This window comes from Haemaphysalis longicornis, unplaced genomic scaffold (assembly GCF_048455015.1).
Source record: "Haemaphysalis longicornis isolate Haplotype H1 unplaced genomic scaffold, Haemaphysalis longicornis Haplotype H1 scaffold_10, whole genome shotgun sequence".
NCBI lineage: Eukaryota > Metazoa > Arthropoda > Arachnida > Ixodida > Ixodidae > Haemaphysalis > Haemaphysalis longicornis.
The window spans coordinates 71218509-71245430 of record NW_027526204.1 but is presented as its reverse complement, the minus strand read 5'-3'; the positions used below and the strand labels follow the sequence as shown (position 1 = coordinate 71245430).

Genomic DNA, 26922 nt, shown 5'->3' with positions numbered 1-26922 from the left:
GATAAGGGAGCAAAGATAGGGGAGAAGGTTCTTTGATCGTACCTTGGCAGTGTGAGCTGCAATCACTCCAGAGGGGGCTGAGTTCCCAGTAGTACCTGCGCTCGTCACGGATCGACATGGTGTACTCGAACCGAATGTCCGGAGACTCGACTTTGCCGACGGTAAGAACCTGAGGTGGAAAACATGGTTGAAGAAAGCCGTTACTACCGATTGTTTTTGCTTATGATAGCATGACTAGCGCCTAGTTCACAGCTTGCCTTGCTGACTGACTGACTCGACAATTGTTCTAGATCTATCTGGCAACCAATGATTGGAGACAATAGAGCTTGTATATGCAGCCAATCCCCAATTCCATTTTCACCATTGACCCGCAAGTTCTCTGTTTCACTTGTTATTTAGGCTGTCGTGTAGTAAACGTGCATGGGCACGCTAAATTGAAAGAAAAGTTGCTTGTTATCGTAGTTCTGTATTGCATGAGAATTTATTCCCATTGTTTACTCAGTAAATCAGATCTCATGAGTAGCTTAATGTGAACGACTGGCTGCACAAGCTTTTTACCGAATTGCCAGTATGTGCCAATAAACAACTTGAATGCTGTGACACATAATAAATTCGACCTTAAGAAGAAGTAGCTGCAAACTATATTGCCGAAACCATACACTGGGTTTGTTTATTTGTTTTGTTTTTACCACCCGGTTGCGCCGGGCTTTGCTATCTGTGTGCCAAGTAAAGTGCGTGTTCCATTCTTTATTTTTTATGCTGCATATGCTATTTCCTTTGATAGGGAGAGTGTTTCGAACTAAAGTTACCAGCCTAGAGTAATTTTCTTCGATCTACAGTGTTCGGGGTGTAATTTGACGGTTCGAGAAACATTCGCGCCAAAAGACAAATCCCCGCAGATCAGACGCAGTGGTATTCCATTTGCTGACACTCGCTGTGCGCATCACTGTTGACTACTCCTTCACCACCTCTGTATTCTTTGAGTTGTTACGGGAGCACAAGTTCACTCCAGTAAACTTGTTTTTCCTTCAAGACAACTGCATCATCTTTCACTTCGTGACAATATGGTGGCATCCTTTTCACCCTGATGGCCAAAATAAATACGCTTGTACCAAAGTAATGAACATTCTACTACTTCTCTATTGCACAATCAATGCAATATACCTGCCCCAGTGCTTGCAGTAACTGGTTTGTGCACTTACAGAACTACAGTGTGATGTGGCCTATCCCCCGGTTGTAATATAATAACAGTCCCCTATAACACTGTTTTTTGTCTTTTGAAAAACGAAAACACATCTTGCCTTTTCAAGAACGTAAACACGTCTCGGGCCTCCACCCAAAAATGAGTGAAGACATGCATCAAGAAATAACATACGAGGGGAAAAATGCACTGGACGAACTCAACTCGAGGCCACTTAAGGAACTAATATTTAGCACAATTATTTTTCCCTGTGTTTATTCTGCAACTTTGATGACTGAATAGGAGACGGACTAGGAGCCTCTACATATGGAGGGAGTGCGCGCCTTTCTTACTTCCCGCTGTATTTTCAAACACGTAATTGCTGGCAGTCGCCGCGTGTTTCGTGCACGCATTGCAAATGCACCGCTCTCTGCCACTGGGACAAGCACATATTGTATATATAAGTTAAATTTTATGTATAAATACTGGAAAAATACATCCTGACGCGTGAGAATAGTCGAAAATATGAATAGTTTGTGAAATGGTGCTGACTATTTGATTTGATTTGCAGCGCAGTTCCACTGTTTGAAGTTTTCAAACACTTGAAACTTACAAATTAAAGTTGGCTCTACCGCGCAAAATGCGAACTTACACGCTTCACCGCACGGCATGCCTCTTTTGGTAGGCTTTTTTGAATAACGCTAAAGCTGCCCATAAAAGGTTTTATCTAAACAAGAGTACAGTAGTTGAAGTGGAAAGCTATTTGTGTGACATTCAAAAGCCCATAAGCTTCCTGTCAGTACAGTGGCATGAGTGAGACATCGAGAGTTATTAGTTGCGGACAGTGCTTGCACTACTGGCCATACCAGCCTCTAGCACGCCCAGCAAAGGCCAATGATTGAAGGGGCCTGTGAAAGTTATAACAATTATTTAATATCCACTTATTCATTTTATTCATACGTTTATACCAACCTGCTCTTATTCACGGCAATGTAGCTAAGCCCAATTTTTCTTCCACTTCAGTGCCAACTTGTCTTAATCCTTTATTTTTATTTTTCTGCACCATTGTTTTTTATCAAGCACTAGCACACGAACATACAGATGTTTTATTGAGTCCTGACTGCCTAAGTTACCTTTTTTCTTTGTAGCTATGTTTAAGAAGCTCTACACACCCTAACGCGATTTGCACCAAGTTTTCAGTATTCGTATTCGAAACTATTTGATTCGATGTGCAGTCAGTTTTTAGTATTCATAATCAGGTCACAGCCCCAAATTTGCTATTCGCACATTTATAGTATATACATATGCGTAAATGTGTAAATGAATGTGCATTTTTGAACCCATCATGCTGCCACACACGTGAGAAAGTACAGTGGCTCCCTACCATCAGGTGCAGTTCTTTCCCCAGTGGTTTAGTGGCATTGATGCGCTCGACAGATGCGTTGGACCCGCTGTATTCAATTACGGTGCCACCGTAACGCAGGGTCTTGCGGAACATGCTCACTGTGAAGTTCCCGTTTAGCAAGTACTCATCCTCTGCGCTCTTCAATGCTGCGCCAATAATGCATGAAAGGAAGGAGAAAAATACATTAATAAGCACTGTACAATTCTGAAAGGTCCTTAAGTGTCATGCAAGTTTATCCAATAGATGCAATGGTTTACCTAGTTCAGTAAACCATGTTGTTGGGCTAGTTGGTTCATCCTACTTATACGTAAAACTGTGCATACGGACGGGATAGGGAAAAGAAGAGACAGGACGAGTGCATATCTGTATCGTCCTGCCTCTTCTTTTCCCTGTCCCATCCATATGCGCAGTTTTACGTATAAGTATTTACCTAGTTATCGCTGCCAACCCCATACAAAAATCCAAGAGCTGGTCCCAGCTGGGACTAGATAGGACCAGTTGGGCCCGACTGAGAATTTAAACATAAACCAGCTGGGAGCGGCTGCATCTTCTTTTGGGAAGCCAGCCTTACTTCGTACAATGTAAAGTGCTACTGGAATTTCTTTTTGTGTGATATAGCGCACAGAAATTTGTCTACAATTTATTTGGGACCTCTCTACATATTGCATATTGTGCCTATCCATCACCGCCGTAGAATCCAGCAACTTAATCTAAGTCTTTGCTTAAAGCTGTATTTTGCTTTTCTGTGTGCCACACAAGTGGCACAAAAATAAATAAATAAAAAAGTGTATTTTAAACACACAAAAATATGATATGAGCCCAATTAGGTAAAATAAGAAAATTAGTCACCCAGGTAGTTGTCGTCCTTTTCGAACCCAAACTGGTGGATGTCTACGTAGCTGGCACCAGCAGGAATGACCGTAACAAAGTTGTAGCCTGGAAAGAGCACGTTCAAATGTTTTGTTGTGATAGAAACGGTTGAACAAACTCACTGCTAGCACATAGCGCTGGTAGACTGGAGACAACAAAAAAAGCACAAGTGTACCCACTAGCCAAGTACACTGCATGGAATTACGATTTTTTAGGTTTTACGCATCCAAGCGATATCTATGCATTTTGATGGTGTAGCTGCACAGAGAAATATTAATAGTACTATTCAAGGCTTTTTGCATATGTCATAAGCTTCCTTGGACTGCTCCAGCAATTCGCGTGTTGAGTAAAGGATGATATGCGTATCAACTTCTCACTATATGTATCAAGAATGCAAAAATTGGATCCTATACGCTAAAGTTCATGCAAGGTGTTCCATCTAAGAAATGTCCCATGAAACCTCAGGGATATGGGACAACAGCTTCGCTGTATATTGATCCCATTATCACCGCGTAAATACAAAGCCTGAGCTCGTAACTCAACGACAACATCAGAGTCCTTCAATGCTTTTCTGGTCACGAAACTCCGGCCGAAGTTTCATTCAGGGACAAAAGCTGCCGCTAGGATCGCCCCTGTTAACGTGAAGGCTTCGCCGGCGGTCGACGACGCTTCCTGGCCGGCTGTTTCTCCGCAGGCACGCGCCTACTTTCATCTGCTCTTCATTTCCACCAGTAAAAATGCGAGCGAAGTTTTTGAGTCAGCTTTTGAGTCAGTCAGTTGTTGTTTTTGAGTCATTTGTTGTCCCGTAGCTCAGCTGTGAAACTGAGGCAAGACCACGGGTGTTACTGAGGCGCATATGTTGCAGTGTTCGTTCATTCCGGCAAGCACCGCTACATTCTCGCTTCGAAAAGGCGGTCATCTGGCGTTTTCAATTTTTGACTAGCCTTTGCAGCCGCCTGCATGATTTGAGTGAACTAGCGCCAGAATTAAATCTGTATTTACCCCTGGGCGCGACATGCTGCGCTGAGCAAATAGGTGTGCAAACGTACAGCACGTTGGGTTAGCGCTGTATTTGCGCTATTTTATAGCGCGCTAATAATGTAAAACTATAATCGAGATTCGGAAAGTTAGCGTGGACAGCAGGGAAAAAAACGCTCACGAAATGGAAGCAGAATAATGGGCGCGCGGAGGGGCCAGGGTAGGAGTAAATGCTAGTTTTGAGCTACTTTCTCGGCTGTTCTCATAGGCATAGGGTGTCAACAGATAAAAACTCACCCGCTCAGTGCCTGTCACACCCCTCCCACCCAAACGGCAAGTTAAAAAACATTGATTGATTGATTATGATGTTTAACGTGCCGACGCTACACAGGCAATGGGGCGCGCGCCGTAGTGTAGTGTTCCGGATTAATTTTAACCACTCAGGTATCTTTAACTTGCACAGAAATATCGAACACACAAGCGTTTTCTCTTTTCGCCTCCATCAGAAAAGCAGCTGGGAACCCGCGTCCTTGGGCTTATCAATAAGCACAACGCCTTAGCCCCTGGGCAAGCGCGGCGGGCAAGTAAAAAAAAATATATGCAGGCAAAGATAGCCATGCTCCGCTTTCCAAATTCAAAATATCGGGTTGGATAACCAAAATCACAGTAGCTGCAGTCCGATCTTTGTGCGGCGACGAAACGCGGCGATGAAACGCGACGACGTTTAGCAGACGGATTTTCTCGTTGTGAGCGCGATCGTGGCTTGGGCTTCGTAAGATACGCCGGCCGGTTTTCAAATATCCGGGGCAACGCGGAGCTTGAGCTTCTCGCTGCAGAAGCACAGGTTGTCCACTTATTTTGAACTCATCGGCTCGAATAATGCCCGTGGGGTCGAAATATTTCCCGAACACACGAACGGCCTTCCACTCGAAGCTGAAAGCGTCCGTCTCCTATCGTGGAATGGCTCGCTTCCACTGTCGCGTTGTTCGTGGTCGCTTGGGAGGCAGAACAACAAAGCCTTTTCTGTTGTATTCCGATAGCCAGAGCGGCAACCAGGTACACAGCACGTCAGAGGAATGGTAGTTCACATAGTTCGCCCATCGTGATGAGTGTAGAAAGCTATATCACACAACAAACACCAGCAAGCTCGCGCTCCAACGCACGGCAAATACGGCCGCCGCCGTCCAAGCCGCCTTCACCAGACTCGTAGCGCCACCGCGCAGGCGCGTTGGTCCCCATATGAAGCTCTCCCATAGCGTTACGGAGAAGTTTCGTGACCAGAAAAGCATTGAAGGACTCTGACAACATTAATAGGAGAGCCTCCGATGGGAATCAGCTTGACTGTAAACGAACACAAAGGAAGAGGGAGAAACACGCCGGAAAGAGGGAGAAACACGATGGAAAAAGGAAGAAAAGAGGGAGAACAAGATGGAAAGAGGGAGACACACGATGGAAAGAGGGAGACACACGATGGAAACAGGGAGAAACACAAAGAAAGAGGGAGAAACATTAAGAAAGACGGAGAAACACGACGGAAAGAGGGAGAACCACAAAGAAAGGGAGAAACACGATGGAAAGAGATAACAGAAAAGAAGAGAGAGAAACCCAAAGGAACAGGGAGAAACACGATGGAAAGAGGGAGAAACACAAAGGATGAGGGAGAAGCACGTTTAAGAGGGAGAAACAAAAAAAAGAGGGAGAAGCACGTTTCTCCCTCTTCCTTTGTTTTCGTTTGCATTCAAGCTGATTCCCATAAAAGATTATGCACCAACAAGCAAGCACAGGCCAGAGTCATTTTGCAGTACAAGAACACCTTTGTGTGGGCAATTGTTCCTTGCATTCCATCAGCACCCACTATTTCAGCAAGAACTGCATTCCGCTGCCACAGTTTGTAGGGAGTAAGAAGACCTCACCGAACTCAGCACGGTTGAAGTGGCCCGTGATTGTTCGACAGGTCGCATTGTCGCCTCCACATACGCCGCACATGTCGGTGGTTGCAGTAGAATTCAGTTGATGGTCACAACCGGCCGGCTGGGAAAAGATGTGTATGGATGGCTTAAAGGCTTCGATAGCTGCTTGACAAATGTTTTGCGAAGATAAATTTCACTGTTTGTTGCAAAGGAAACATAATTTTACTTTTTAATTATAATGTCGCAGTGAAACAAGCAAGTTGACAACAGTATTACCTTTATATTTCATTATGAATCCATGTTGGTAATGAGTTGTGCCTCGTATTAAACCATTCGTGCAAGGACATTCAACTTTTATTCATACATATGCAGACAAGCACACTTCTGTGAGAACCTATACATATTTGGAGCTCCCATGAAGTACACGAGCATTACCTTAATGCTAAGAAAATTAGATTTCGTACCGACCTCTATGGTCAGTCTTGCCGTGGAACTTGTTTACAAAAAATAGGCAATGAATAAGCTACAGTCAATTTGCTTTACTTCAAACAAGGCAAAAAAATGTTCCAATAATTTATAAAATATGAAAGATTGGCATATAAAAGTAGTTTTTACAGTAACCAAACTACAAAGTTAGCATTCCAAGAAAGCATCAAAAAGAAGCCTGAGATCACACCTTGCAAATACCATTGATGCACACGTCGTAGGACTCTGGGTTGCAGGCTGTTCCATCTATAACTTTTTCTTTGAGCACATAGTAAGCAGACTGGCCCACTAGTCGGCAGTACAGCTTGCAGGAATCCACATGGGAAACTACGAGGAAAGAACAACAAAAAAGGGTCTTACCACGCAGTTGCGGGCAAATTGCAATCCATTGCCGATCCATTTCAATGCTTGCCAAGAGAAATCGCAACATGCTGAACAGGCCCACATGTGCACGTTTTCTTTTTTCAATATGCCGGCTACCGTTGGCTTGTCTTGACTATTTCAGACTGCAGCTACTAAGGGCAACAGCAGGTGATTTGCTGCACCGCCAATCAGTGATAAGGTTGCCAAAGTGGACTCACTTCCGGAATGATGTGCCGTCCACTTGGGATTGTAAGGCACATCGGGAAAGTTGAAAGTCTTCCCGTTGAACGTCGAGCACTGCTGCTCGCGGAAGTCCATGGAACCTATCGGGCATGGCTAATGGAATTTGGTCATAGAGGAATGAAAAAAAATCCGTGAGGGCATCGAAATTTAGCTTGAAAAGAAATTTACAAGAGCAGTACTCAAACATAACCACAGCAAAGATAAATAGAAGTCAACTATAGTGACTGACTTTAGACTACAGGCAAGTGGTTACTCATGGTCCATTTCTGCCCCGAGCATCTCGACACAGGTACTGAAGAAACCTGAATAGACAGTGGCAACAAGGCCATAGAACACTGTCTGAAACCTGTGCTAAAGAAATGACGCGAAAACGATACCAAAAGATGTTCACATTTGTCTCCCTGCATTTATAAAAGTGAGCCATGTACCAAAATGTCTGAAGTGATCCATCCAGCTTCGTCTGTAAGGGAAAGCATGTTTCGCAGCAGTCAGGTACAATCGCCCTAATCCATTGTATCATTTCCGAACAGGTTCTCATAAATATAATCCGGAGCTCGTTTCTCATAAGCTGAAAGATGAAAGGAAATGAAACTTCGTGATGCATCGCAACATGGCACTTGTAAGCTGTGAAAAAAAATCATGCACACGTTTTCTAGGCTGTACTTACAACAGCACAACTACGGCTTGTAAAAATGTCAACATACCTGTGTGTTGCATGAACGGTACTTGATGCGTTCCCCGATGCAGTAACGGCCACCAAAGGCTGGACTGAAACAAAAAAGATAGGAATTCTTGTGCACAATGTAGATAATCCTATCCTCCATAGAGCATTTTTGTGTAATAATATCGTTCAGCGATTTTGCAAGAACAACAGCCTCGCAAGAGCAGGGTAGTCTGAACTAACCAGATCCTCAACGAAAAAAATTCAGGTTTAGCTAAAACTAAGTACAGAACTACCACTGAAGTATGTACAGCAGAGAGTGTGCATAAACCATCATTGAAAAAAGACATTAACAGTTTGTGCAAGAACTAGTTTGTTTAAATTCCATAGCAATTACCCAGTTTTTTGGCTCATTTAAATTAGACAATTACATTTTTAACGCTATTTAATTTCAGAGATAACTAACATTCAGCCATTGCTTTTCTTAACAGCTTCATTTATTTTAACATAGGATTTGGCCACCGATTCTTTTTTATTACTTATGCATCTTTAACACAATTACACTTGGCTACAACTGCACCCAAAGATTTAGAACTGCAAGCCTCTGAGCAGAATGTTACCTCATCAAAGTTTGGGAGATTTTGCCCTTACCCGAAATTACAAGCTGACATTACACTGGATAACATCCTCTCAGTACAAAAACCTTGGTCAGCCAAAAGGAGGATTGCTATAGTTTGCTGAAACGACAATTCTCTACAGTCTACCTATTTAGGCATATTTTTTTGTACCCAAAGGATAGTGTCCCCGTTGGCACCATTTTTTAAACCAGAAAAAAGCAACAAGGTAAGCTTTAACTGTGCAGAAAAGATATTCCCTGCGGTACAAAAAACAATAGGAGGGCCATTTGGACTTGCCGAGAACACAATTGGTCCATTTGGAACTATTTGCATTTCCGATTGGTAACAATGAGAATTGGAAGTGAAATTGCAACCAATTGGACATCAAATGGTTCCATAATTGGACAAAATGGCCATTTGTTGAACCATTTAATTTGCAATTGGTTCCAATATCAATTCCAATTCTCATTGGTACCAATTCGAAATGCAAATGGTTCCAATTGTGTTTCCGGCAGGTCCGATGGGGCCTCCAGTTCCTCTTTCCGCTGGGAATATTACACGTACGTGGGGCTGTTGCATTCTCGTCGGGTGCTCTGGATGCCGCCTCCGCAAGTGCGCGAGCAGCGCTCGTACTCCTGCCATGGTCCCCACTCTCCGTCAATTTTCTTCCGCCGTTCCGAGTCCGGGGGCTTGGCGACGCACTGGCCTTGTTGGCACCACTGCACACAGGCACAAGAAGGACACACTGTACTTATACTGGCCTCGAGCCTACTGGCAAATCAATCCTTAATTTGAATCAGCAGAATCAGCATGTTAGTGCCTCCGCACTTCTCTAACTTAAAAAAATGGTCGAGGCTTTCGTTTGCTCTAAAACTGCAATAGATGGCTTGTAACTGGCTACACAGGTGACGCACTACTGAATGCTGACATCCCCTCAGCTGTGAACCTGTGAACAATTGATCTTCGGTTTGGACCTGCCGAAAACACAATTGGTTCAATTGGAACAAAACGGAAATGTGAATGGTTCCAATTGGTACAACTGTGTTTTCGGCAGGTCAATTGAACCTCCCAGTGTTTTCATCGTCCGTGGCTCTACTGTTAGGTTTACGACACTGCAATGAAGACAAGAACAATACAAGATTCCAGTATTAAAAAAGTTTACCAGGTGTGAACTTGCGGCCCAAAATGAGCTTAAATGATGCTAAATGGCGAAGCACCCAACGATAGATATAAACAGTAGGCGTTGGGATAATCAAATTACGTGGAGTGCCGTTGACTGCTATTTAGATCGCAGTTGGTCACGTTTAGAAAACTGGCAATGAGGTGTTGCACACCTACAATGGTAGGAGCAGGCAGCCAACATAATGCAGGTGAGAACTTCCCTCTCAAAGGAATTGACATAGCCTGACACAAGAAATGAAGCAAACAGAACATGATTCATGGCATTGGGAGCCCACTCATGCCAAGAACTGGCACCACCAAAGGTTGTCACACGAACATGTTAGGCATCGTGAAAATAAAACGCTCACAGCGGAGATAAGGCTTACGTGCTTGAGACCACAGGATGTTCCGTCTGCCCAGGGCATGTGTTGTGTGCGGCACCCTCCGTGCGGATGCCCATGAACGGTGCACCAAAGCCGCTTGCATACGGGCATGTAGGGGCAGACCTTGGCCCCCCGGCCGAACACGAGCTCACACTGTTCGTCCATGTCGAACAGTTCGCCGGCCTGCTTGCTGCTGTGCGACAGCCGCCCGCCGCCGTGGTGATGCTGCCCGCTCGAAGAGGAGGGCGCGACTAGAAGGTTCTCACCGGGAGAGTCCCGCAGGCATGCCCCGTAGCCTGCACTGTAGTTGCGGAGATGGATACCAACGGATACTTAAATAACAGCACAACCGCAAAGTCCACTATATAGCTAGGCTCAACTGCTACAAACGTTTAATAGCATACAGAAATGCACGTCTTCAGCATAAGTGATGGTCGCTTTTTAAATGATACTCTGACCACTGCAAGTGTTAGCTGAAGAGCTACATATACACTGTGAAGTTGTTAACACTGCGTAAATTGGTACTTACACTGAACGTAAATGGCACCGAAGGCAGAAAAATTACACCCAAGAACAAAATGTGGCTTTACCGGCTCACAATAAGCCCCCCTTCATGAGTGCCGTGGTGTCATCAGACTCATCACCTTGCTCATAATGACGTGGTTATGCATTGTGCCATGGAGGGCAAGGCCAGAGAAATGCCGAAAACAGCAAATGCTAAGATGACGTCGCATGGCTATTGCACCAGCAGAGCGTTCCTATGCCCAAAAGTGCGCCAAAAACGCCACACAAAAAATCATCCAGAGACATCGTCAAATTAAGTTAAATTAAATATTCTGAATAAAAAAAATAAACAAGTTCCGGTGGACAGTAGATTCAACCGTGTTCTTTAAAGCACATATTATAAGTGGGCGACGCAACTGCTGTCGATAATAGCAACATTTCTAGTCGCGCTTCATATGTCTGGCATACGCAAGGCGGGGTTTTTCACGCGTATAAATAATGGAATTCACCACTCAAACAAACCTGGCAGAAATACATTTAAATATGCTCGGATTTATCACTACGGGAAGAAAAAAAAAGGTGTTGGTATGCTCATTCAAGTATTTCTTCGCATATGATCGTTTTATGCGAGACTTAAACGCTCAGTTAAAAAAAACATTTCGGAAGGAGGAGTCACGATTACAAAATCCGCAACCTAATGCACTTGCCTCCGCAATTTTAATTAAGATATGCTTCATTCAGCAGAGGGTCACACTATGCCCTCACAAGGGGCCTGTGACTGTGGGAGCTAAAAGGGTTCAGAACGCACGGTCAACGCCTGTGCAAGAAGCACTGACCGTCACAATGTGAGAAGCCCATTTTTCTTTGCTCCTCTACAAGGACCCACTGCCTTGTCCCCATTCCTTTTCAACGAGATAAAACCGGACACGCCCCCCTTGGACATTAACCAAACACCTACTGAAACGCTTTCCTTTTTTTTCACCTAGAGAAACAGTCACAGAAATTACCAGCGGAAGGTTGGGCTATACGAAAAACTGAGAAACTGAAGGAAGTTCCGGGTTTGCCTGTAAAGCGTGCTCTCTGGCACGCACAGTCACGCTGCGGTGAAGCAGTGAAGCGGAAAAACTGGACAAAACCGAACAGGGTGTACTGTGGGAGGGTTGGTAGTTTATGTTAAAACACCTAGAGCACGAAAAAGATGAAGTAAGCTCACACTAACGCGTAAGACTTGAAGGTAGCGAAGCTGTAAGCAAACTTCGCGACCATCACGACGGTTTAAGTCCACGATTGCAGCCGATTTGCTTGTTTGCTTCCACAACGACTTTTGCTCCTTCTTTGTTGTTATAAGTGCGAGCTTCCTTCATTTTTTGGAAGTGATAATCACTGGACATCACCTTAGAGGTGCGTACGCTATGACGTTTTTTTTCTCGTTCCCAGCAAGTGTTGCCACGATTACGGCGAACGCTGGAGGTTTTTTTTTTAATCTTGACCAATCTCCCTAAGTGGGTATGCTAAGCTTGACAAACGTGCGCTGGGAACGCTGGGCGGTAGCCGCGAGGCACGCACAAACGAGCACAGAGCATTTTCCTGGTTTTTAAACTGATGGGCAGTCGCCGCGAGGCACGCGCTCACGTGCACGCGGTCGGCCTTTTCTTGGCATTTTTAACCGCGGACAGGAAAAATTACGATTTGCTAAACAGCTTCGCTGTTAAAAAGGCACTAGGAAACGATGGGACGAGCGCTGCACAGGAATATCAACAAAGCTCTAGGTCTGCCTGCAAAGCGTGCTATATGGCAAGCCCCGTCATCCTGCGGTGAAGCTAAAAAATTCACCAAAGCTCTAGCTCCCTGTAAAGGGTGCTCTATAGCAATCAGAATCATGCTGCGGTGAAGCTTGCACGTCCGCTGTCTGGAGCGGACGTGCAAGTAGCGCTAGTATTAAACCGAGAGTATAAAACATAGGTGTATTAGTCCTCTTTGGTAAGATGACACATCATCATCCTCCCGCTACAAAGGAAAAACGAATAGCAATCATCATCATCATCATCGGATAACAAAGCAGCTGTCCGGGAGGCGTGATTCCAAACGCTTCGCTGCACAGAGCACCCACGTGACACGTGTGATGTCACTGCGCGCGCTATTCTTTTGATCGCCTGCTAAAGGGAACCCCCCGTTCTGGCTCTGTAGCTTTGAGGTAGCGCACTTAGTATTGGCGCTGGCGGCTTGGGTTCGAGCCCCGGCAAGCCCATCTGTTTCTTTTTTTTTCATTGCCTATTTTATTTCTACATTTCATTTTTTTCTTCTAAACTAATATCTACGGGTCTTTTTTGCTAATAATGATGATTTGGTACGTTTTAGGTCGCTTTAGGCTTGGAGCGCAGCCAATAACCACGTTGAATTACGGTTTTCCATCACGCGAACAGACATGTCACGTGGGTGCTCTGTGCAGCGAAGCGTTTGGAAATACGCGTCCGGGAGGAGACCTTACTGCCACCCTCGCTGTAACTTTGCCCACCGTTAGATGTTACACTACTCACTCAAGGAAGGTGGTGACGTAGTGCCGGCTGCAGACGGACCAGGACCACGGGTGGCTGTTGTAGTCGAGCATGCGCGCCATCACGTGAAGCGGCTGGCTGGCCAGCCGGTACTTTGCGCACTTCTGGTCGTCGTCGTGGGGGATGTTCAGGCTGCAACGTCGAGAGGGAAGCTGACACCAAAATACAGGAGGAGTCGACGAGAAGGAAAGAAAGAAAAGCCACAAATCTACCTTCACTGCCTTCACTGTGGTTAATTGCTGCGTTTAAATGTGATTTTTATTTTTATTTAAGGTTTTCAGGCAGGGTTATGGGGATATCAAGGCTCGGCAGTGGAGGATTGAACAATACAATTTCCCAACAAGTACAATAGCTTCTATGAAGTATTTCGGTTTACGGGACAAAAGTTATTGCACTTTCCAGTTAACAAGTTCTCAATCTGTGTGGGACCTCAAACGAACCATTTTGCAGCTGTTCGACTTTACACCGTTATCAGTATTTATGCTGCGAACGAGAAAAATGACGACACAGTTACACAATGACACAGCCCGGCTTTTGTGGAAGCGCTGTAATTCCACGCAGCACAGTGGAAGTATAGAAGCCTGAAACGGCACGCCAGCCAACGATGCGCAGAATAAAATTGTCTCCATGTGAGTTGTCCGCAGACTGCGAGGAAGAACATCCTTGCGCGGACGTCGTCTGCCCTCTATAGCTGATGCCGCTGCGCCTGCTTTCATTCTAGAGTTCATTTAAAGGAGTATACTCTAAAGACGCATTTGTGCAGTCTTATACTCACACGTGGCCCAGCTCGTGGGCGATCGTGAAGGCTGCACTGAGACCGTTGTCCTCGACAACGGCGCAGCTTCCGTGAGGATCGCAGATCATGCCAGACTGAGCTAGCCCTGGTGGAGGTGACAAAAACAACAACAGCCGCTGAAAACGGTGGTGAGACATCAAGGAAGTAAACGCCACACCAGTGGTTGACATTCAGTCGTGCAGCTCAATCACGTGAATCGTGATCAAGAAAACGTTTCTTGCCGAGATTATATATATATGCAATCAGGGTAAATCACGGTGCGTTTGGAAAAGGTGTCCAACTCACCAAGCGTGTCACACGTCTTGGGCAGTCTGCATAAGTCTTCTCTTCAAGAAAAGGAAAGGCAAAGAGTGTTACAAAATAACGTTATCCAAGCGTAGCACGCACGTTTACATCAAGCAACGACTGCGGCAGGCAATACACATTTGCAAGCACTTGCATAGGTCAGAAATCACATTCGAAATCAGTTCATACACAAGAGGTGTTCACTATTGGAGGCCGCGTCGGATGATCACAGATGTTTAATCCTGCACAGACCATGTTAACGAAGTTGGTCTTCCTTCTTGTCGGACTAGCCTACATAATGATTTTTTTTCAGTTCAAGAAACAGTGTTGACTGAAAACACCTTTCTGCATTCACTCCGGCCATCTTAGAGCACTCCCAATTCAAGACTGCCGTACAGAACCTCATTCGTTAGAGTGTGTAGTAATGCTATGTACTCCCACCTAATTACTACTAGTACTGTTGGTTGTCATAGTTCTGTAGCTCCGCTAATTTCTGTAGTGCATCTTGGCAGTGAATGTATTGTAAATAAATAAATAAATAAATATTGATAAAATAAATATAAAAACAACTGTACAGACATGGCGCCCGAACAAAAGAATCGACCTATCCCCACTTACAGGCAAACAGTTGTGCGAAATAAAGGTTGAGAGCCCTGGAATTTCATGGGGGTTGACATTTTTAACACACATTCTTAGCCCTATTAATCCACACGAATCAAGCGTATGCCTAAACTTTATAAATACGCAACAACCATCAGCCTGCGTGGTTTCTATTGCATCTATTGCAGCAATGTGGCTGTCAAGGGAAGCACAGGCTGCGACAACAAATCCGCAGTTTTTGATCTGGCTGTGGGCGTTCTGAGTCACTCAATTCAAAGAGACGACATCAGAAACCATACATTTCATCAATTTGTTACGCGCAGCGCGGGAGGCCGCTACAGATTCTCTTAATTATATGTGCCAACCTAATGAGTGCTTCCTCTTCACTACCTTTTTTTTCTAATAAAAATATCAAAAAATGTAGTCTCAGAATTACTGGCCTTTAAATATAAGTGCATACCCCGCTTTAACCAAGGCGGTTGCAAAAAAAAAAGAAATAAAAGGCCGCAGAGGGCAAATTTTAGGAATTTCCAATCTAAGTTTAAAATGTTTCCATTCGGCCGTTTAACGTACGGACTGAAAGTACACCAGGTCTATGAGGGGTGCCGTACTAAAGGACTGCGGATTAATTTAGACCACCTGGGGATCCTTAACGTGCGCCAAAATCTCACCAGACGAATGTTTTCTATTTTCCCCATCAGCAGAAGAACGGCTGTCGCAGCAGGTATGGAAACCGCATACCCGCAAACCTTAAATTTTACCGCTGTTGTTGCAGAATCCACGTCGAGTTCTTCTGTAGAAGCGTGGGTGGCAGCGTGGGAATTACCTGGTGAGCAGGATGGCCGTGTCGTGGTGGTACGGGTGGCTGTCGTCCGGGTGGTTGTGCTGCTGCTGCCACCGGCAGAAGTTTTTCAACGTGTTCGTGGCGCTGGGCGATATTATGTCGTTGTCCTAAGTTCAGCGAATTGAAAACCACACACAAAAAAGTAAAATTACAACAATGCACGCTTGGTGACAAAATAAAAAAATAATAATACCCAAATTCTCCCCAGCAAACTTCCAAAGCACCGCCAACCGTGCTAACAACAACGAACGAACCAAATGTGCGACGGAGGCAACAACTTGTCGAAAAAAAAACATAAGGTGCTCGGAATAAGCACGTTTTATCAGCCGAAGGTGTATTTGAAACAAGCACGTTGATATAATTAAAGGAAAAGTTGCAGTGGACAAGATGAGAGCGCGAACGCTGCACCAACCATTGTTCATATTGTGTCTTCCTAATACTCCCCGTTTCAACGACTAAGAGCCTTTGCCAATAGCTCTTGTGAAACCAATGTTTAGGTTTGATGTTTGGTAGCCCTAACTTTAAGCTTAACCATGTTTCTGGCAACGCGAAACTCATTGTACATCAAGCCGCGGGTAGCGGGTGACAACGTTAGGCTTGAAAGCGTAAAGTTAGGACTAACGTTACGCTTTCAGGTCTAACGTTAGGCTTAACGTTAGGCCTGACGTTTAGCGACAGTTGCTGCTATTGTCATCGTTTCCAATTTTGTGAGATGGCATCAGTTCCGGGCGCGGCTGTACGGCATAGCTTGTGGTCACATCAAAATCACGTAATGCCAGCTTTTTTATTGCAACCGCGTAAATAATCGCTGTGCGCAAGGCAGCGAATGAATGGCTGCACAACCCTGGCGTGTATAGGGGGTGTCGCAAGGAACGGAACAAAACTGTCGTAAAGCCAACAAGGTTTAGGAAGGCGGTTCATACTCCTGGTGATTCCGTAATCAATCTAGGGTTATTTGGGTAAATTAATGGCATGTAATTATAAGCACTAACAGAGGTGGCCGTAATAGCCAACTCTAAACTTCTGAAAACTTTGACAAAAAAATGGCTCCTATTTCAGGGTAATTTGTAGAAGAGTAAATTATAAAATTCAAGAAACTGTTACTGAACTAATGGGGTAAGGGAATGATAGTCGTAAAAAATTAAGAACAATGTCAAAATGGCAAAAGATAGCCAGCAGGAATTTCCAAGAAACAACATATGGGTGCAGATAAGATCACACATGGTAAGATAACATATGGGTGAATTCGCTTTGCAAGAAGCTTGATGAAAAACCTAAAGTGCTGGTTCATACGAACAAAGTAAAAATCAGTTCAAGAACGAGGTGCTCGGTGAAGCGAGAGACGAGGGGAAAAACAATTGTTGAACGAGTAAAGGTGATCGAGTAAACAAGCAAGTAAAGAGAATCATTGGGGGGGAGTACTGTGGGACAGTTAAGGAAGTCATGCAGCAGCAAAACCCGAACACGCACCTCGTCTTCCTCCATGATGAGCAGCTTGACGACGGCAATGTTGAGCAGGTTTCCGATGCTGGGGTCCTTGTAAATGTGTGCTACCTGGCACAAAGAGACAGGGCGTCGCCCTCAGTTGCGTGCACCAAAACAACAGACCGAAGCACCAAAGCGAAATGTATTATTGACACTGTTATAGAAGGGTGATGTACCCTCCCTTATATAATGCCTCTGTGCTCTTAAAGTATATCTACAAACAAACAAACAAACAAGCGAACAAACAAACACCTCAGAAAAAAAAGAAATTTGGGCCAGTTGGTACGGAATCACGATTTAACTGCGCAGTAGACGGGACGGGGAGCAGAAAGACACTGGACGAGTGCTGACTAACTGAACATTTATTCGGACAGAAAGAAAAATACACACAGATACGCGCGCACCATAAACACTTTGTGAAAAAGAGAAAAAGAACGGAAATTGAAAGAAATATAAAAGAAACGAGAAAAAAGAAAAAGAAGAAGAAAGAAGAAAACCCTGGGCCATCTCCACTAACGTGAAACCTGGGGAGGGGCGAAGCACGCAGTGTATAAGCGTATTCTTGGCGCCTCGGCGTTTTTGCCAACGGAGAGTAAACCGTTGGGGGCTAGAGTTATGCAGCTTTGCTGTAAAAATCTCGTGTCTTTAAGCACGAATCATTCTACCATGAGGCGTAAACGGGTGTCTAGGGGGGTTTTAGTACGCGTTAAGTTCTAGTGCGAGGCGTAAACGAGTGTCCCGGTGTTTTAGTACCATGACTACATGAGACGACGGTTACGGCGACGACATGAGACGCCATAGCCTGAGCAAGAAGCAAGCAAGAAGAAAGAAGCAAGCAGGCATTATCGAGCTGTATCCAGAAAATTAACCTCCAACGAAATAGTATTTGCTAAACTCGCTACTGGGGCGGAATTCTCAGATTTGTCTGCTTCAAGTCATTTCAAAGTGTCCATTTCGAGCGAGCCCTGATTGGTTGAAAGCAGAGGACAGGTGTGACACAGTACAAGGCGGGGGATCGGTTTCCGCGCGCGTAATTGGTCAGAGGCCTCGCAAGTGCATACGTCGCGACTCAAAGGGACGCGAAGTGGACGCATTTCTGAAACGGACAAACTCAGAATTCCGCCCCTGGTATTTGGATGGGCGTGCACACAGGACGGCCAATTACAAAAAGCTTACACGGTGTTCTGCAAACCTGTTCCGCGCAGTCGGTGCAGTCTATGCTATACTGCATGATATTTACTTGTTCCTTTTTTAACTCAAAGCGCTCAGCGACATTATTGCGCCTGATGGAAGTATACTTTAAAACATATCCTACTATGCATGCTTTAACACTAAACAGGGAGCTTTTCCATGAGCAGCTGCCATTTTTTATGCAAAAATAGCACGAGAATCCCTGTTTGCGAACTACCACGTTCAGGACGTACAGTCAGACCAGGCTCAATAACTACTCAAGCATCAGACGTGAGCTCATCAAGATAGGCGCTATCTGAATTCCCCTTTTGCACCAGCTCAGGGAGCAATTCAATCATGCACTCACACAAGTCTTTCTGGGTACAGTAATTCACGCCAAAAACAGGCAACCGGCACGATATTACACGCGACACAAATTTCAGCTTACACGCGGTGCGTGGAAGCGGCGTTAGCTGCAATTTAAGGGGTGACGGACGAAGGCGTGGTGTCGGGAAAGGGAAAAAACAACGCCGGACGAGGGTAGGCTGCTTCCGCACGCGCAATACGAGCCGTCTTGACACTTGAGGGTAGCGACAGGCACGTAAAGGAGTCAGTCTCCTGGCGATGGCGAGTGAGCTTCGGAGGTTGCTGTGCAGGGAGTGGTGAAGTAGTTTGTGGTGTTTGTGTCTTACTTCGTCTTCGTCTGCTTAGCGCCCCCTTTTAGTCTTTCCAATAAGCATGAACCAACTAGCTCAACAAGTTTTGTTAAGTAGTGACGGGTGCGGCCGCAAAGTACAACAGAGAGCTCAACAGCAGATCGACAGAAGGCCCACTTAGGCTTTGGGCTTCACATTCTTAAAAAGTCCTAAGCAACCCCCTTAATTATTTTTTGTCCGCCCTGTGCGCCCGGCTTCCTTGCACAGCTTCGGTGCAACGCAGGCAAGCAAAACTTAAAAAAAAAAATGTGTGCAAAGTAGCCAAAAAACTGCACGCTCTTGGCCAACGGCAACGTTTTCGATCGCCACGCGACTACAGCATAAAATTCAAGTTCATAGAATGGCGTCGCCTGTCGAATAATAGCTAAGCAACAACTGTTTACCCGCCGCAATCAACCTAGGCGACCATTATCGGTACGTTCGTTGCCTGCTAAAACTCGCTTCGAGACCCGTTGTGAACACTGACGGTGGCCCGTGGAAGTACCGCAGTCGACGCTTGTTGGCAGGTATGCCAAAGCTGGAACCCGCTTATTTATTCAGGAGCAGAGGGCCGGGCGGACAGCCCCCACTGCCCTGTATAAACGCCAAAAGCCCTGCTCTATAATGCTTTCTCTCAGCACACAGCGCCAAATATACATTGAGAAAAAAGAGCCGCACGGGAAAGCCCGTGCAGTCTTTACGAGTGGCCTTACTCGTAAAAGCTTCACGGGCTTTCCCGCAAGAGACAGGCAGCCTCCCCGCAAGCACATACTGCGGAAAAGCTTGCTTCCGGCGATGAAGCTGCCGTGACACCAGATTAAAACAAGAGGACATGACGCAGGGATTTATACGCACCCCCCTTCCTCCTCATCCCTCACGAGAAAGCTGAGCCCCCTCCACCAACCTATTGTCATCGTCCAAAGTGAAGCGTTCAAACTCGCTTTCAAATTCTCCGACCTTGACGGAGGCGCTCAATCAGGTAGACGCGAAGTTCATAACGCGAGGGATCCAGGTTCGATGCTCACCACGGGAAGCGCGTTTTTTTTTTTCTTGTTTCATCCCCATCACGTTCCCTCTCGTCGGGTAAAGTTTGTTTTTTTTCTTGCATTTCTTTTTTGTTACCGCCATCAGTAAGACGAAGGAATCTCCGCTTTAAAAGCGAAATTCGCGTACTCGCTTGCTAGGTCATTGTATTGGGACGGTTTCTTACGTCTCAGCTTTTAAACTTACCCTGCGTCAAGCGCGACTAGTGAGACCAACGGAATTTCGAAAGTCGCTGCGCCGTTTTCTTTCAAAATTTATAGCAGCGAAGACAAGCATATATAGGCACCCACCTCTTGTGTGCGTAACAGAAGTGGTCATTTCCCAGGCTACGAATTAATGCGAAGCACGGAATCATGTCACAAAATACAGATTGTGTCTGCCAGGCCGGAAAGCAGCACAGCAAAAAGTTATATTTTGTGTTAGCCACGTAACCTCCCCGTGGCGAGCACCACAGTATGACCTTTCAACGACGGCTACCTGGAAGTTCCAAAGGTTGAATCTGGAAGCATGAGTGACCTACATGCTGACGCGACTTGGACAATCCCTGTTAAAAATTTTGAAGACATGTTTTCTATTGTGTCCGTCGCGGGAGTGCCCGCCAGGCGCGTTTTATAAATACCATTGTTAAAGCGCGCGTAACATTCAGGCCGCCAGAGGTTCCCCGAACCTCCGGCCCCGAACATCGTTTAAAAGGCAATGAAAACACAATGCAACTTTGTTTAATTTATAAGGCTTCAATACGTCACACAGCTCCCCTCCAGCCTTGAAAGACGTTTTATTTTTAATCAAAAGAACCTCAGTATTGAAAATTTTCAAATTTCGCGCTACAGGGACGTGCTATGGCCAAGAGTGACGTCACAAAAGTCAGCACTTAAAAAATAATTTTCAGTGTGTTAACTGCACGTTATCATCCAAGTAATCCGATCAAACGGAACTTGAGGCCCCGCTATAGTTGCCCAGTGATGTCTCTTAGGGATGGTTTAGGTCAGCGGCACTCATTCGCGCAAACAAAGTTTTGTGACGTCATAAAAAAGTTGCCGTAACAGTGGCTAGGGAGTCGCCTCTGCTTCGCATGTTTCTTTTATTATCTCCATTACTTTCCCGAACTTTGCGATAAAATTGGTATCATTTTCATCGGGACAAAGCAGTCTTTCTACTTAATTAAACTCGAATTATGTCTTTATGCCCCCTTTAAGTAGGCTCTCTTATCGGAACACGGTAATTGTGGGCAGATACCGAAACTATGACCATGTTTTGAGAAAAAGAGCCTTATATGCCGCAGATACCCCAAATAAAAATTCAGTGACCAAAGCTCGAACCTAAGAATTAATGAAGCAAAAAGACCTGCTGAATGTCGAGTGGTATTTTCTGCTCTGCGTTAGTCGCAATCGCTATATTTCAGTCCGAATTTTTCGTGACGCTTCAAAAAAAAATTAAAAAAGCAAGAGTTGGCAACGCTCCCTTCAGGCCGGTCTAAGAGACAGAAAACGAAGCTTACGAGTGGTTCGTCGAACTCTCCGAAGGAGAGCCGGCAAAAGTTGCGAAGTAAAAGACTTTTCGTTTCGTGGAGCTTTTGTACTTTTTTTTTTGTCCGACACACATGACGTAACAGCTTAAGAAACCCAACGGCTCCTCCTACCCGTCAGTCTTTAGTTTTTATTTGCGACAAAAAGCATGAGCCAAGGCTCCAGCCGAAATACCTGTAAGCGAAATTGAAACGCAATAAACTGACAGCCACACACACAAAAATAGGCAAGAAGAGACAAGAAGAGACGGAGAGCTTGGAGACCAGCCTCTACTGACTGGAAGGGAAAAAGCGAAGATCGACTGGTGTTGCGAAATACGACGCTGTCGTGCGCCCTGACCAAATGGGCTCTTGAGACGGCAAGGCCAACAAACAAACACGAGCACAAACATCGCCAGAACAAACAGAACAACGTCGGACAGATTTACGCACGGCCGAACGTTCGGCGCAGCGTTCCTTCGTTTTGTTTTCTTTTGCGTCCTGCATGGCTTGCCCATTTCCGGACTGGCCCGCGCAGCCGAGGCCTTCCCAAGACGCAAGTCCCTCCGAGACTCGGTTATAGAAAGCTCAATGAAGCGGCACGAGCGCATTCATAACTCGGGCAATGAGGCATCGCCTGTCTACTCCGTTTCCCGAACGCCGTGTAGCGCAGCCGAGGCGACAGACGACGTGGACCAATCAGAAGCGCGGACGTACTACGCAATGTCTTCGTCCGCCAACAATTCGCCGTTCCGTCGTCTGCTACGACAAGTAAGCAAGCAGACGACACATTTCGGAACTATTTTCGTTTGGAAATTGTTGGCAGCGCCTGTGTACACTTCGCAGCTTCAAACGACCCATCAGAAGCGCGGATGTGACAACACTCGACGTGTTCCTCCGCCGACTATTCGCAACAGCGTCGTCTGCTACCGAGACAGCAGACGACCCGTTTCGGGGCTATTTTCCTTTGGGAATTATTGGCTGCGCCTGTGTGCACTTCGGAGCTTCAAACAACCGTTCAGGAGTGCGGATGTGACAACACGCAATGTGTTCCTCCGCCGACCGGTGTAGTCTGCTACCACGCGTAGAAAGCAGACGACACGTTCCGGGACTATTTTCTTTTGGGAATTGTCAGCAGCGCCTGCGTACACTTCGCAGCTTCGAAAGCGCTGCGCAGAGTAGGGCGACACGAAGTATAACTCAAACTTGGAAGAAGGAGAAAATGTGGGCGAGCAAAAAAATAAAGCAAGAGAGGATGTGACAGACGACCAAATTTGTGACGGAGCGGAGCGGACCTATTCTGGGAGTCTAAAGGGCCTGGGCGGGGCAGCCCTGCAGTCTCTCATCGCCCGACGGGGCAGGTTGCAAGCACCCTAAATCATTCACGGGGACACTCGGAGAATGCAGACGCCGCGACCGACCGGTCCAACAGACGCGGACTGCCAACGCCTGGAGAGCGCGCTCGACTTTTAAATGCCGGCCGTGCACTTTGGAGGTTCGATTACAGGACTCTGTAAGGACACCGCGTCGTCAAGTATGCCTTCGTGGTAACGTCGATGACATGGCGCTGCTCTAAAAGCGGGTCTAAAATGCTGAAATGATTGCCACTTCGTTCCTTTTCTCTATTTTTTTCTTTCGCCTAAACCTGATCAATTCTTAGATTTCCAGGCTTATTTAGAAATATCAGGTTCCATCAATGTACGAATATAAATTATGTCATTCATATAAACTAGGTTTGTTGAAAAATAATGACGCTGTAACCAGCATACCAAATTTAAAGAAAAACGCCCCGTCATATAATGTACGCCATCCTGAAGCGTGACATGTCGCTAAGTGCAGAACAAATTATGCAAATCAAATGTTAAAATTTCAATTACCTACAGTTTTAAACCGTATATTAACCGCAACAAACATGGACGTATCCTGTATACCAGTAAAAAAACTCCGCCTAATGTTTGTATAATGATATGCTGCGGAGACTTGTGCTTGTATCTTCATTTATAAGTGTTCAAGTGACAATGCAAAACTTCAATGTGATTCCTAAGAAGTCTTTCGTAGCTTAGCCGCATGTTTTGTATGCCGCCCCGTGTTCAAGGGGGCCAGGGGCTTTCAAGCTGTTTCCACAGCTTTTGCCTGTCCTCAACGTAACATTTTATTGTTGCGGAAGACATTTCAATTTCAATTTCAACTTCTAATGCGCACTTATATATGGGTAGAATTGAGAACTGTAAATAAATTGACTCCCATTGCTCACAAAGCGAATGTTGCCGGGATCGCTGCTTCAACAGGTTTAGACATGTCAGCTTCTAGATCACAGAGGACGTTGATTTGCCTCCAGGTACAGCGCGTACGTCGAGATAAGTTCATAAGAGCCCACCTATTTCATCGAGAAGTTTTCGAGGGTAAGAGCCTCCTGTTAGTTAGCTTCGAAGGTCCAGCACTGATTATTTCCTCAAATCACCCAGCGACCCGAAAGCTCTTATTTAATATTAAACTTGTTACTATCCCATCCCATATACAACCCCTTCGCTGATAACAGAATTATGCCTACAAAAAAACGAGGGAGCAGTGACATTTTACGGAAGCCCAATTCACCCTGATTTTAATGAACACACTTCAGGTGACCATGAGGTTTGGTCGTAAGTTTCTCGCTGGCCGGTTGAGCGAGTGACTTACAATCTGCTTACTCGACATAGCGGCGATCGCTTGAAGGAATAAAACGTACTCATTAGTTCAAACTACTCTAAACATTTTGGTATCGCTTACTACAACTCGTAAAGACCGAAAATCGCTAAGCCCACGCGTCACGACCCACGGCGGTGGCTCTTCAAACGAAATTGAGCAGCGCGCAAAAGTGCACCGTCGTGCCAGAAGCGAGAATTCAGTATTTAAAGGGAAAGTAGGGGGTCGAGGACGTAAGATAGTACGACGACAGAAAGTGATGACGCCAGCCGTCTTGTCACGAGGAGACACCCCTCAAGCGAGAATGTGACGCAAGAGACGCAAAAGAACGCCGAGAAGCCGCCCCGGGTGCTGCAGACGACGCTAAACAGCGGCAGACGGTTTTCGCCCCGCGACGTGTCGCATATACGTCACCAACCGCGCTTGTTGGGCTGCGTCCAAAAAGCGCCGCGACGCCTGTCAAATCGTGCGGATCACTTTTCGCGCGGGCAACGCTTTAAAGAGTTACAAACCGAACCGGCCAGAACAAACGGCCCCCTGTCTTTGCCGGGCAGGAACCGCGTGCGACGGACAAACGTCACAGGCGCTACACGGCACCGCATTGAAACGAGCGTGGATCCTGTCGTGTTCAGACACGTACACACAAAAGCGAGCTTCTGCACTACAGCCTGCCGCGGTCTGTGGACCTCGTCAGCTGTCAGCACTGGTGTTGGGCCAAGGACTCTTCCTTTAATCTGAGGAGCATTCTTCGGGAGTTCGCGAGACGATCTTGATGCACTGACGACGACTAAGATGACCCGCCGCGGTGGCTCAGTGGCTAAGGCGTTGTGCTGCTGAGCTCATCCAAGGGCGCGGGCTTGATCCCAGCAGCGATGGCTGCTTTCCCGGTGGCGGCGAAAAGCAAAAACGCCAGTGTGTCGAGATTTAGGCGGTTGTCAAAGAAACTCATGTACTCAAAATTAATCTGGAACCCTCCAATACTGCGGGGCTCATAGCCGACGAGTAGCTTCGGCGCGTTAAATCCCACAAACAATTAATAAATCCCGACTTTGACGATAATGGGCATGACAGTAATCCCGTGCATGCAGTAAACAGAACAAGCACCGCCAGAATTTTTTGTTAAAGCGAAGCTTTCGTGTTCTCCCTGATGGCGTCTGTAAAGGGAGAACGCCGTGCAGGAAAGCCAACCTTCTCTGACGATGATGATGAATGATCGTGGGTGCAGTAAAAGAAAAAAAAAACGCTCCCCGTGACCGGAATCGAACCTGCGTACTGCGTGTTATGAAGCCAGCGTCTATCCGATTGCTTCATTTCGACGTGGTCGCAGCTCAGTCCAAACTGAGAAGACAACCAAAGAATCCGTCACGAGAAGGCTTCGCGTTTAACCATCGTCGTCGTTAGACGGAGGGGTGCAGGATATTTTTTGGTTTGTTTTAAGCGTTTTCTTTCAATCGGGTGCGCGGTAACGGTAAAATAGGCAGGGTGGCAGGGTACAAGATAAATTCCGAGGTCAACTAAGCAGAGGTCACCTAAGCATGTTCGTACGAGTTGTGAATGGGAAGACATTAACGATCGTCTAACGGTTGTGTGAGGAGCCCTGGAGTTTTGCGATTCTTGCCGTGGCTTCGAGTTTTGATTCGCGGTATCTGTGGTCGTATGGGCCCCTTTCGCTACATCCGAAGTTGCGGCTGTCAATGATGTAGAGGCTTCAGACTCGATAGCGGTACGATTCGTATACTATAGCGCAGAGTTGCTCGCGCAGGGCGCGCTGTGGAACGCATTTGAGTGATTAGGAGTCGTTTCCCTTCTACAGACGTCAAACGCCCGCTATTTACTCCAAGTAGCCATTGGATGCGTTCGCATTGAATAAAAAGGCTGCGAAGTTGGGGTTTTGAGTGCCGAAAGTATACCAAGGCTATCGCGAGCAGCACCGTGGTGGATGGCTAAGCGCACATTCAGAACCCATGGTAGTCTTCAACGTAGCCGCTCGCTAGGTAAAGCATACCGTTTTGCCGATAAATGCAGCGAGAAGAAAGCGGCATCAGTGATCGGCGTTTCAGCGACATCTCGTCGACCGTACTCGGCATCCATTTCAGCTTTCAGCCCAGCTTTCGTAGTTTGCATTAAGACGAGAAACAACAAACAGTTTAAATATTCGGAGCATTATTTGGTGCTTTTCCCGATGTTCTTCGCCTCCGTAAGCGTCTGTGGTGTGCGTCTCTGCCTTTCATTGACCGAGCTGCTAAAAAGCCTAGATAAAATGCGTGTAGCCCCGCCGTGGCTCCTCGTCGGCGATCGTGCTTCTTAATCTCCTCGGACGAGGTTACGACTCCCCCTCGAGCACACAGAACAAGGTCTCGGTGTTTTCTTGCACAGATACGAACAATTTTCTTTTCATTTTTAACGCGAAACTGTTTTATGCCGGGGTACACAATCCTGACTGACGTCATATCCGTCACGGAAATGACATCACCAGAAAAAGTTTCATTGGCGCGGCGGCG

The 26922-nt window shown here is 46.0% G+C and overlaps 1 protein-coding gene across 3 annotated transcripts in view; it reads right to left on the bottom strand.

The window, feature by feature from the left end:
• The window catches only part of Adamts-a (ADAM metallopeptidase with thrombospondin type 1 motif A), a 379948-nt gene that overhangs the window by 40792 nt on the left and 312234 nt on the right, over positions 1–26922 (bottom strand). For all 3 annotated transcript variants that reach the window (XM_077689813.1, XM_077689812.1, XM_077689814.1), the window contains exons 5-18: positions 17312–17395; positions 15824–15948; positions 14398–14438; positions 14092–14197; positions 13299–13448; positions 10261–10558; positions 9278–9432; positions 8140–8203; positions 7411–7528; positions 7020–7156; positions 6347–6464; positions 3435–3521; positions 2565–2731; positions 43–169 (exon numbers count right to left, since the gene is read on the bottom strand). In XM_077689813.1, the coding sequence (XP_077545939.1) occupies positions 43–169; positions 2565–2731; positions 3435–3521; positions 6347–6464; positions 7020–7156; positions 7411–7528; positions 8140–8203; positions 9278–9432; positions 10261–10558; positions 13299–13448; positions 14092–14197; positions 14398–14438; positions 15824–15948; positions 17312–17395 (1777 nt within the window). The remainder of the gene's footprint in view (positions 1–42; positions 170–2564; positions 2732–3434; positions 3522–6346; positions 6465–7019; positions 7157–7410; positions 7529–8139; positions 8204–9277; positions 9433–10260; positions 10559–13298; positions 13449–14091; positions 14198–14397; positions 14439–15823; positions 15949–17311; positions 17396–26922) is intronic.